Here is a 12,359-nt window from a genome sequence, read left to right as displayed (position 1 = left end):
ACATGCAGGATGTGGCTGATGTGGTGTCTGACAGCTCTCAGCATCAGTTTGGGAAAAAAAAAGGCTGTGAGTTAGGAAGAGAGGGATGATTGTAATGGAATGCTGCAGAATACCAAAGGCCAAGGTTACAGACATGAGGCTGGCTCCAGTGTCCCTTCACTCATCCAAGGCCCCATGCTTTTCCATGCTTACGTGGTGGCTGTGGGGATGGGGCAAGCCCAGTCTTTGCCATTATAGTTCCAGTGACTCCACTGTGTTTGTGGAAGAGGAAAAGAAGAGGGATTACTCACCATGACATGATCACTGCTGATGTTTTGTTTCCCTTATTCCCAGGTTATTCTGCTTCTAGAAACTCCATCCTCTAGGCTGAATTCACCTGAAATCACTGGAGGCAAACCAGGCTTGAGCTTGGCCCTCTCATGATTTCTGTTTTAGTCATGGCAAGTTTTGCACACACAGTTGTATTTTCCTTTCCTTCATATCCCCAGTAATTGGTTTCTGCCTCTTATTCACACCTGCAATCAGACTGGAGCCCAGTCAGCCACAAAGGCTGTCATTCATTACTGGCACTTCTGCTTGGTTTTAATGAGCAGTTCTCATATGCCACGAGCTCAGCACAAACTCTGGATTTAAAAAATGTACCTCATTTACCAACAGGAGACAACCCCTTTCTCCTGGCCACAGCTTTTCAGAAGAATGAGCACTGATACTGGTTGAGTTTGGATGCAGAGATGGATCTGAGTCTGCACTAGTCCAACTCAGTTTGGCTAGCTGAGGAGAAAAAGAAGTAATGGTTCAAGTATAGTGTAAAATCAATGACAAGACATTACAACTGATACTTTTTATTGATCCACAATTACTGCTAATGTAATGAGTCCACATTTTTTAAAAGTGCTGATTTAATACTGTAGAGAACTGGAATGAACCCCAAACCAGAGTGTTTCAAACAGGACCTCAAACCCCTGGTGTCCTAAGGAGGCTGATGGCAGCTCATTTTGAAGGTCAGCTCTCAAAAATTTCTCTGCTGAGTGCTGAGCTGTTGGACTTAAATGAACCAAAATGCAAAGCCCACTAGAGCAGTGAGAATCCCTCCATCAGCCCTGGCCCTTTCATGTCTGTCCAGCACTGGGCTCTCATTTTTTGGCTGGCAGCAGAGAAAAACCAACTCAGCTTCTATCCTTCATTAAATTCAAGTCAAAAGCTGAAAGTTTTTTAAACCATCTCCAAAGTCAGCCTGGAAATGTAATTCTTTTGTTATCAAATATGTTTTCATAGATGCCAACTGAAAGCAGTCAGGAGGACGTAGAGCTAAAGCAGACCCTGTTAGGATGTTATGGCTTCCCATAATCTGTGTCTCTGGTTGCAAAGCCACCGTTCTCTTTCCCTTCCCTTCGCCTGGCACGAGCAGGGCACAACTGTGAGCATCAGTCCATGCTGTGTGTGTGGCTGGGGTACTGCTGTCCTCATGTTCATGTCACCAACTGTTCACTCTCCACTGAACTGAGGCTCATTTACCATCCTCTTGAGTGACATCCAAACACCACTTCTCCAAGACACTCCACGTGCCTCTGCATGACTTTCTGGTTGAATGAGAACATGATCTTGGATTAGCTGGCAACATATATCCCTATATATGTCTGTATTTCTTTGGGACTTTCTCCTACCAGCTCCTGCTGACCCCAACAGCATTCTCCTCTGCAGGGATTGTACTTGCATGTGATTCCAGGTGTCATTTCCAAGGAGAAAATTGCATGGCAGAAGGAAAAATTTCAATTAATTGTTTGTGTTGTCTCATGTCATCTGTGTTAAAAAAACCAGGTTGTATCAGGTGTTGGGTTTTTTTCCTGAGTAGTGAGTACTTGGGAACAAAACCCACCCAGATCTTAATTGTTCATCAGATTTCTGTGAGATTTTTCAATGTGTTGTACCTCATGCTGTCAGGCTTGAAACTCTTTACTCATATCCCTCACTGAGTTCAACTCTTTCTTTTTTGCCTTTTGTGATTCCTGCAAACATTTTCAGCACATTTATTGTGGGAATGGGATAATGTCCCCAAGGAAAAGGCTCTGCTTTACTCAGTGAAAGGCAACTTGTTTTATGCTGGGATCGGTGATGGGAGCAACACAGCAGAGGATGAGGCACAAAGAGACTGCTTTGAATTCTGAATATTTCTGTGTTGCTGATGCATTTTTATAAAATTTATTTTTAGAAAAGACCAGGTAATTCAAAGTATTAGTACTACTGAAACTCAATGGATTCAAGAAATATTCTTCTGTAAAATCAACAAAAAATAAAGGAAAAAAAATCCAGTTGGCCTATTTAGAACCAAATGACAAAATTTCAATCTGGTTTCTTATCCAATTAGCACAGAATGAGAATTGCTTTTAAACCTTTGGCTCATTATGTGCAATGATTTTGGTAGCATTAGTGGCTAAGGCTTACATCCAGAAAGGTATTTAGGCACGTGCTTGTTCCCAGATTCCTGTGTGGATTTTTACCTCTGACCTGAATTTCAGCTCTGCTGAAGGTCTGTTGGTCCCATGGCTTTCAGACAGCCCCTGCAGGTGGGCACCAGACTGGAAATTCAGTCTCCATCACTTATCTGAATTAATAATTCATCATTAATTGGGTTGATTCTGCCTTTTCTAACTTGCTTATGAGCAATTTTATTTTCTCTTGAATGTGCAGTTGCTGCTGAGCCCGTGGCCACAGCTAACCCTGCCCTGCAGCACAGGGGATGCAACTCTGCAAACTGCTGCCTAAGCACCTTTCTCCCCCTGTCAATGTTTGTTGTCTCTCAATGTAAAGTGACTTTGTAAAAATAGCACCTTCTTACTCGACAAATCTGCTCCCTGAGTGTCCTCGGGTCACGTCTTCTCCCTTTACTGGGCAGAGAGTGTGTCTGCTCCTGTCAGCAGAGAACAGCCGGCGGCTGCGAAAAGGGAGCCGCGTTTTGCTTTGCTTCAGAAACCAGCAGCCAAGTTCTGACTGAAGAGCCCCGTGCCAGTTTTGAAGGCAAAGGAGGGCTGTTTGGCTCTGAGTGTTCGGGTGGTGTTGCTGAAAGACGCACGCAAAAAAAAGCAGGTCTTTGGTTGGTGAGCTAGAATTTTGATGTGGAAATCAAAATTTCCTCAAATGTTCTTCCTGCGGATTCAGGCAGAGCATTTGCAGCAAAATGATAAGTGGCTACTGCGATGGTACAGAGTGTTGGGAATTAAATTCCTGTTTTCACTCAGTTTTGATATACCTATATATAAAATATTGGCTCTGTATGCAAGTACGTTGCACTGGTTATCCAACCTCTATCAGTGTAGTTTAATCATTAATTGCTATTGAGAAAATATCAAATGACTCAAAAGTACTTGCAGTTTGGTTTCCCCAATGCTGTCTCTGTAAAGTTTGCCCTTTTGTTATGATTCACAAAATCTCTTTGTTCTGAAATTTTCAAGTGAAAATTTGTTATCTTCATTTGAGTGAAAGGTTTTAATTGCAAATTTCAGAATTTGGAAACTAGTTAGAACTGGGTTGCCAGCAGACTGTTTCCCAGTGAGTTCATCTCTGTTTCTGCAGAGTGCTTCTTTTCAAACCATAAATCCAAGGATTCTAGTAGGAAAAAAAGCAATAAAATGCCATATTCTGAAGTTGTAAAATTTTGCTTTGCATGTTTATGACACCCGTAGCAGACCTTCAGGGAGATGGCAGCTTTTAGATTGAATTTTTATAGGATATGAAAGAGTTGCACATTTAAGTGTTTGTATTTAAGTGTTTGAATATATGACTGGATAAAGAGGAACCCTTTGGAATATATAAAAGGGGCAGATCGTGTTTTAAGAGGGAGGAAATGCAGGAGTTGAAGAAAGGGAAAGGACAGGTCTGAGCAGCAGAAGCAAAGTGTTTCCATGAAAGCTAAAAGTTTTAAGAAAATGGGGGATTTTTTTATTGGTATTTTCTTATTAGACATAGTGTTTTGGAAGGCAGTTGTGAAAGAAAAGCTTCCTAACTCGTGACCGGAGCTGATCAGTGATTTAAGGAATCATAACCTCATTGTTGATGTCATTCTGTCCCGCCAGCCCTGGCATCCCACAAGGGGCTTCTGTTTAAGTCCTCATTATTTTCTCTCTCTTAAGAATCATTCCCATTTCACTCATGATGACGGAAACATCTCTACAAAGCTTTCTTTTTTAAAAAAAATAAAAAACCCACATATATTGGAAAAAAAAAAAAAAAAAGCCAACAGCAAAAGTACATGTCACTGCTGCTTGGAAGTGCTCTTGGTTTCTAATGGCTGGTGGGGAAGGACTGCGTGGTTTCCAGAATGACTCCTCCTGCTGTCTCCTTTTTGTCTTTGTTTCAACGTGTTTCTCTGAACAGTCAGAAGGTCAGTTTGAAAGATCGTGTCTTCTCCAGTCCCCGCGGTGCTGGCACCAAAGGGAAAGGCTCTCCACAGGCTCAGGGCATGAGGAGGTCCCCCAGTGCTGACCAGAGCATCGAGGACAGCCCAAGCAAAGTGCCCAAGAGCTGGAGCTTCGGAGACCGCAGCCGAGCCCGGCAAGCTTTCCGCATCAAGGGAGCGGCGTCGCGGCAGAACTCGGAAGGTGAGGGTTTGGGGCACTGTGAGAGACCCCAAATTCCCAGCTGGTCCCGAAATCCTCTCCCTCCCCACATAAGGAGGTGCCAGCCAAGGTGCTTATGTGGGTCTCCTTCCCCCCCCAGTCCTTTCGCTTGGAGTAGCCTGAGGAACCTGATCTAGTTGAAGGTGTCCCTGTTATTGCAGGTGTGTTGGACTAGATGGCCTTTGAAGAGTCCCTTCCAACTCAAACTATTCAATGATGATTACAAGAGGCAACAAAAGCCCTTCTGACACCCATGATAATGTATATATTTCGGTATCTAGGGACGGGGAAAGGAGGAAGAGTCAGGGTTTAGGGCAAAGGGAAATGGCCTCAAGTTGTGCCAGGGGAGGCTTAGGTTGGATGTTAGGAAAAATTTCTTCACTGAAAGGATGGTCCAACCCTGACACAGGCTCCTCAGGGCAGTGGTGGAGTTGCCAGCCCTGGATGGATTTAAAAGACACGCAGATGTGGCTTTTGGGGACATGGTTTAGTGGTTGGGCTTGGCCCGTGCTGGGGTGATGGTTGGACTCAGGGACCTTAGAGTGCTTTTCCAACCCAAATGATACTGTGGTTCTCTGATCAAGAGATGGATGAGAGCTGCAGTTGGCACTCCTGAATGTCACCTGGACACGTCTCAGGAAATACTCTGCTTTGGATGGTCAGCAAAGGCATCTCTGGGGCCTGCCCTGGGGTTGCTGATTGTGATCTGATTTGTCTTCCCTTGTGTGGCACCGGCACGGGAAATGGTAACATGTTGTTTTTATTCCTCTCTCTCCCAAACCCAGAAGCAAGCCTCCCTGGAGAAGACATCCCTGATGAGAACAAAAGCTGCAACTGCGAGTTTGTGACAGAAGATTTGACACCAGGGCTGAAAGTCAGCATCAGGGCAGTGTGGTAAGAGAGGGAGAGGGAGGAAGCGGTCCAGGAAAGTAAATAATAGGGAAAAATTAGCGTAAAGCCCAAGAAGTGGTGGCAAATGCTGACATGTCTGTGCTGCAGGCTGTTTTTCCCCTGGGTGGCTTGCCCTGCTTTACAGAAAATTTTGCCAGAGAGGGCGATTTTTGCTTAGGGAAGGAATAAATGGAGAAACAGGAAAATCTCCCGCAGGGATGCATCCAAATGATCGTTCTCACCAGCTCTGAGATTTAGCGCTGACATTTATAAAAGTGATGCAGAGAGCACATGCACAGATGACAGTCCAAGGGGCATCAGGGACCCCCCGTCGCAGACAGGGCCTCAGCCACCAGCCCCCGCAATCCCCTTCCCCTCTCCTCTCACCGCATCCTCTCCCAAACCTGCAGGGTTGGGATTTATTCCATTTTCCTTCCAAAGCAGCTCCCTGCAGTGTTTTTTATCTGCCATTAAACGGGTCAGGCTGCAGCCCAGGGACCGTATTTTGATTCTCCTCTCCATCTCCTGCAGCATTATGAGGTTTCTCGTCTCCAAACGCAAGTTTAAGGAGAGCCTTCGGCCCTACGATGTGATGGATGTCATCGAGCAGTACTCAGCTGGTCATCTGGACATGCTCTCCCGGATTAAAAACCTTCAGGCCAGGCAAGAGACCCCTCTCTTTGCTTCATTTTTTTCACTGGTTTTTGTGCATTGTAGAGGTATTGTCACAAGAGAGACGCTTTCCTTTGCAGCTACAGCTTATTCTTTTCCTTTCTAAGAGAAATCCTCAAGGAAAACGTTGGTGCTTGTGGCTGGAACCCACAGGGATGAGCAGGACAGGGACTGCAGAAAGGGAGTGTTATGCCACTAAAACTACCTTACTGTCCACCATAGGACATACAAAAATCGTGGCTCATCCTCCTATTTTATTTCAGGAGCTTTTGGCATTGTAGTGTGTCCCATAGGTAAGGTGTGTACATATCTCCATGGTCCAGGATGCAAGGGTTTGGTGCCCCAGTCTTAAGGCAAATGTGGGTCATTTGATAACTTTCTGGAGTGGTCTAAGAAAAAAATTTGGTGTCCTGGTTGTGGCCCTGCTGCCACAGACAGAGAGAGCAGTGAGGAGGCAGCAGCTTCCTCCCACCATGCTAAGCTGTTTTGGGAGGGATCCCTCCTGGGATGGCACAGTCTGCTGAAAATCTGTGCAGATGGGGATTTCTCATCCAAGCTCACCGATGTAGGTGGGGTTTAGCCGAGCTGCATTTTAACTTCTGTGCTCAAATTTTAGGGGGAGACATGTTAATTTTAACAGGAGAAGAAATGTGGAAAGGGCACAGATGGAACCGAGAAGGCTCCATTTTTTTCAAGTTTCTTCTGGGGAAAAAAAAACCCAAACAGAAAAATCTGGTCCTTTGAACAGAGGATCTGAGCTAAACTTTTTTGTCTGACCACTCCTCCCTCAGCCCTGGTGGCCCACACTGAAAAGGAGACCCCAAACTCCCAACACCCACGGCTGTGTCAGCTCAGCAGAAGTTCTGCTGAGCTTGAAGGACACCCAGAACAGTGGCAGGACTTGGCCATAGGCAACCTCCTGTCAAAATAATACACCATTTATTTTTACATTTGGAGAATGAAATTATTTCTCTTGATGGTTGTGGCAGCCCAGCTTCCTCTGAAATCTGTTAAGGAAGTTTTCCTTTAATTTCAAACCCATCTAGGTCCCTGGTAGAGTCAGAAAATGTGCAAAAGAATGTGTTTGGGTATGCAAGCAGCTAACATGAACCACAGGAATGAAGTAGGAAAAATGTCTTGGGAAAAAGAGGAATCTCTCTTCTGCCATGAATCTCTCAGAGACCATTTTAACTCTGCTATTTTTGATATTCAAGACACAGAGGTAACTTTCTCAGTGTTGCTGCACACTGTGCATTTCCCAGAAGGTACATTTTCCCTCGCGATGGAGACTAAAATATCCTGGAGAATTTCCTCTCTCTGAGCCTCTCACTCCTGTTCAGTACAAATTCACTGATTATAGATCCAAGATGTGTAGCTGAATATGGAGGGGGAAGAGGAGGAGGAGGGGATTGATATTTCCTGGCTTTAATAACCTGAAGTAAGAGGCCTCCAAGCTGCCTCTGCAGTGGGTACTGAGCCACTGGGGTTGTCATCTCTGCTGGCTCCAGGAGGGACACCTGAATTTTCAACCCAAGCTGAAGTGGCAGATTGCCTCCCTGTCCACCCAAGTCTCCCACTGCCAAGCCTTCCAGGTGATGTGCTGCAAAGCCAAAGTAGCTTGTTCGGCTGCTTTTTCCTGGGAGATTGGGGTAAGGAATTGCAGCTTTCAAAGACTAAACTTATTTGTCCTCTTAGCTGTACCCGTGGAGCTGTGAGGATGAGGTTCTGAGGCTGGATGAGGCTAGGGCTGCCACCCATCCCATCACAGGGAAGTCAGGAGGACCAGGAGCTGCTTCAAAAATGTGAAGTACCTGGATTTGGGACCCAAGGCTACCAGGCAGCTTCACTGTTCCCACTGAGCAGGAGATCAGTGATGGCAATGGGAGCAGATCCCTTTGAGGCCACCTTTGGAGTCCTCATCATCATAGCCAGGTGAACCAAGAGGTCCCATGGCTGGTCACCTGCCCAGTACCACTGGAAGGGCACCCTGTAGACAAGGTGTGTGCCTGGGGTGGCCATGGCCAATGCTGGGCCATGACCAACATTGGTTTGTGACCAACTGGCGCCAGGGCCGTGCACCCCTGCAGTGGATCCCAGGATGGTTTGTCACAGGGCACCTTGGAGAACAAGACATTTTAATTTCCCTTTCCTTCATCAACCAGTCTGGGAGCTGTGTTCCCCCTGCCAGCTCAGCTCGGCGGGGCTGGCTGTGACCTCCCGTAGCCAGGGCTTTGGTGGATTAAAGCTGCATTCAAGCATATTTCTGGGGTGTTTACATGCACTTTCCTCTTTAATCATTAAAGCCTCTGTCACTGTGTCTGCAATGTGCTCTTTTCAGTGTTGTGTTCACATTGTCTCGTGTTTCATCCTGACACCTCGCCAGCCATGGATGTCTCCCATTCATTGAGTTACACAATCCCGCAGCGTACCTCGCCGACTCCCAACAGCTCATGCTTTCCTGAGCTAGCTGAGGATGTGTTCCCTAGCCCTGGAACTGAAAGGAGAATGAATATATGTTGTTTCATATCCAACCACCTCAATGGGATATTGCTACACATATGCAAATATATTCCAGAGGGTAAAGCATGTTGTATCTGGGGCGGGGGGAACTCCTAATGGTGTTGCTGTGGTGCCTAAATCTCCAAATCTTACCCTGAGGTGGGTAAGACACCCAACAACCAGGTGGTAGGAGAGAGTCTTCTGTTTCCAGCGGAATATATTTTCGAATTCTCTCTCTTTCTCTCTCTCTCTGTCGTTCTGTTTTTCAGTTGTTTCCTTCTGCAACTTTTCTGACCAACTTTTCTCTACGTGTTGCTTCATTATGCATTTTGCTGGTGTCTTTTCTCTTATTTACTTTGCCAGGATAGATATGATTGTGGGTCCCCCACCCCCTTCAACTCCCCGGCATAAGAAGTATCCAACCAAAGGACCCATGTATTCTTCCAAAGAGTCTCCCCAATACTCGCCTAGGTTAGGATTCACCAAAATGCCGCTTTCTCTGGGTTTTTTCATTTGCTTAAGGTCAAACCCCTTTCATGCCAGTTATATGACGGCATTTATCACTTAGCAAAGCAGCCTGTGAAATCATGACACAAAGTGCTTGCTACTCTGGGTGTGCTCTGATTTGCTTTCGGTGATGAGCTTTCAAACCAGGCCAGCCAAAGGAAGACAAAAAAGGGACATTCATACATCGATAACCATCAGTTCCTTCAGAGAGTGTGTTTTCTATTGTCAGTCTTCTTCTAGGTGTTAGAAGGCTAAATTATATCTTTCTAAAATCTCATATTTTACCAGGCTATCTTCAGGGGTAAAAGGTGGAATATTTACCCACAAAGTAAGAATGAAGTGTTTTGTAGGTGATGAACACAGTGATCTCTGTTTCTTGCTGATGCCACTCTACTGACCATGGAGGAAAAAAATATGTTAAAATATTACTACCATAGGACTTACATTTAAAAAATAAATAAATCCTGGTTTTCCAAGGAAAAAGAGCAGGAGTCAAACCCAGCCCACAGTGAAATATTTCTCATTAAGTTCTCTCCTTAAGTAAAACCATACCTGAAGCTCAAGCAATGAGGAACATATTCTCACCAAAATACCCATTTTAGGGCATTCTGAGTTCTGGGCAGCAAGGCCATCATGACTGGGCTGTATTTTCACCTTGCATTGATACCACTGGAGCACAAAGGAGGTATAAATATTTGCCAGAAAGTCATTTTCCATGCAGAAACAGTAGATGATTCTTAAATGCAGAAAGCTTAGCCTCAAATATTCTTTTTTTAAATATATTTACCTCCCTAAGCGCTAATATGTGACAAATCTCTTGATTTTTATTTAAGCTGCTCTGAGTAATCTTCACTAGAGAAATGTGAGTAAAAGGAATATTGAAAGCTTACCCTTACCCACTCAGCTAGCTCAAACATTTAAAAAAGAGAATTTTCCAGAAGCCCCAAGCTTTATGCTTGAAAAAAAGATAGAAAAGCATTTTTTCCCATTTTTCCTCCCTGCCAAATTATGAGGCCCCAAAATAGTGTTTGAAAATGAAATAACCTTCTTATCTGCAGAAACATTTAGATTTTAAAATAAAAATATATATTCAAGTGGATTTTGTTGTATTTAACCTGTAAGATTATACGTGCAACAAACCTTACTAGAGGCAAGATTTTCATGTGAAAGCTTGTGCCTTGCACAGAGAAAAGTTGATTTCTGGAGGGGAGGAGGCCTCAAACTGGGATATTTATTTTATTCAATACAAGTCTGTTGCTGTATCAGCTTCATGTTAATGATTTTCTCTCCCCCTGTTTTTGCAGTTTCTAATACTGATTAAAAATCTGTTCACACATGCCCACTATGCTCCTGGGACATTTAGATTTTTATTTTAATAATTGCTCCCTTTTCCAGTGAGTTTTTTTTCTTTCCTCCTTTATTCAGCTGTGGCTGCAGAAAACAGTGGAGTCCAGAAGGCTGCTGAAATCTCTACTCCCACCCATTAAAAGGCTTATGCTGTGCTTAATTTTTGGCAGCTACATCCTCCCACAGGTACCAGTGGGACTTGTGAGGTGCTTAGGGTGCCTGATGGATGGGAACCAGAGCTCTGAGCCAGCCCCAAGCCCAAATCCACTTATTCTAAGTGCAATCTCAGCTGTTATTTTTTAGACAACAGTTATTGATCAAAATTTGTTTAGAGCAAACTTTGTTGCCAAATGAAAGGGTAAGTAGCCAGTCCTGTGACATGGATGAAGGGGGTTTGGCTTCAATGCCTGGATTGTTTACAAAAATTTATAAGAGATAAAGAAAAAAAGAAAAGACTTGAATAGATATTCCCAAACACTTCATTTTTATCTCATTTGAGCCGTTTGACCTTTTTGATGTCTGCTTCTGGCCCGAGGGTGACATATTACACCTCTTTGCATGCACTGTTAGCATGAAGCATAATGAAGCATGAGAAAACCTGCACTGTGGCTGATGCAAGACTTTACATTTTTTTTGTATCATTAGAAAGACGGGAAGATAACAAAGTTCACTTTAAAGAGCAATCCCCTTGTCTCTCTCCCTCCCAAACTAAGACCCAGCAGAGCCTACCAAGAACAGCAGATGGCACAGTTTGTCATGCATCCTTAGAAATCTTTGAATCCTCTTCTGCTAGGAAGGGAGAAACATGGGGCTGACTCTGGCCAGAGCTTCAGCTGAATTCTTCCCTCTGCACGTGTGTATTTGGCACAGCCAAAGTAAGTGTTGAGAGGACACAAGGCTGCCCACAGGGTGTAGTGTAGAAATGGGATGGCCATCTCAGAAGATTCTTGGCCCTTTGTCACGCAGTAAGAACATAAACTATCCCCCTCTGCTTGCAAAATAGAAATAGAAAATGTTCTATCTTCTTCATCTTTCAAGCTTTGTGGCCCAATTTGGAAAAAAATCTCAAAATCTTATAATGGCTAAAAGGACCTCCTGCTCTTGGCAGTCTTCAGCTAGGTACAGGTGGGTTGAGAGCTCATAAGGAATTTCTTCTTTTCCCTTACATCAGATAAGGCACAAGTGAAATCTCTGTACTTTGCTGAGGGTTGGAGCACTCTCCTGTGGTCCAACTTCAGCCGTGGGAAGCAAAGGGGTGGGAGACCTCGAGCCTGGTTTCTCCCATCAAGAGAGAAGGACTTGATTCACCTTCTTCTCCCCTCTCTGCGCTGAAGTCAGTGTCCCACAGCTGCCCCTCACACCATCCTTGGTGCTGACCTGCCCCCAAGGCCAAATCTGGCCCTCTGGTTCCTCAGGGCTGTGTTCAAGTATAGACACAAAGGGAATGAATCAAGCAGGAATTCTGGGCTCTGGTGTCAATAGTTTATGGGAAAAGGCTTCTCAGTGCTTTATGGGTGAGCTCTGTGAAGGACTTCAGTCCTGCCCCTAAATCACAGCAGGTCTAGAGGCAAGTTGTGTCCAGCCTGAAGGGGATGGACAAGTCAGTGCTGTTCTAGATACTGCTAGTGATCATTCCATCTGTGAAGTGCCAGCTGGCCCCTGAAATGGGCTGTATGAGGTTCACTTACCAGATAGCTCTTCTCTCAAGACGTGGAAGAGAGCAGAAGTTCTGTCTCATTTTCTGCAAGATTAGAATTAGGATTGCACGAGGCTATCTCTGTTATTACAATGCAACACTCATTTTCCCTCTCTGTGTTACAGTCTGTCCTG

General features: G+C 44.7%; 1 protein-coding gene across 11 annotated transcripts in view; it reads left to right on the top strand.

The window, feature by feature from the left end:
- The window catches only part of KCNQ2 (potassium voltage-gated channel subfamily Q member 2), a 74,396-nt gene that overhangs the window by 48,593 nt on the left and 13,444 nt on the right, over nucleotides 1-12,359 (top strand). For 4 of the 11 annotated variants that reach the window (XM_027645829.1, XM_027645826.1, XM_027645824.1 and 1 more), the window contains 3 exons: nucleotides 4,372-4,595; nucleotides 5,399-5,507; nucleotides 6,036-6,167. In XM_027645829.1, the coding sequence (XP_027501630.1) occupies nucleotides 4,372-4,595; nucleotides 5,399-5,507; nucleotides 6,036-6,167 (465 nt within the window). Of the gene's footprint in view, nucleotides 1-4,371; nucleotides 4,596-5,398; nucleotides 5,508-6,035; nucleotides 6,168-9,038; nucleotides 9,147-12,359 lie in introns of all 11 variants that reach the window. The other 7 variants (XM_027645825.1, XM_027645823.1, XM_027645820.1 and 4 more) reach the window with 3 other exon arrangements.

Source organism: Corapipo altera, unplaced genomic scaffold, assembly GCF_003945725.1.
Source record: "Corapipo altera isolate COAL_440 unplaced genomic scaffold, ASM394572v1 64, whole genome shotgun sequence".
Taxonomy (NCBI): Eukaryota; Metazoa; Chordata; class Aves; order Passeriformes; family Pipridae; genus Corapipo; species Corapipo altera.
The sequence above is the reverse complement of the archived record's forward strand: the minus strand, read 5'-3'. Positions and strand labels throughout refer to the sequence as shown.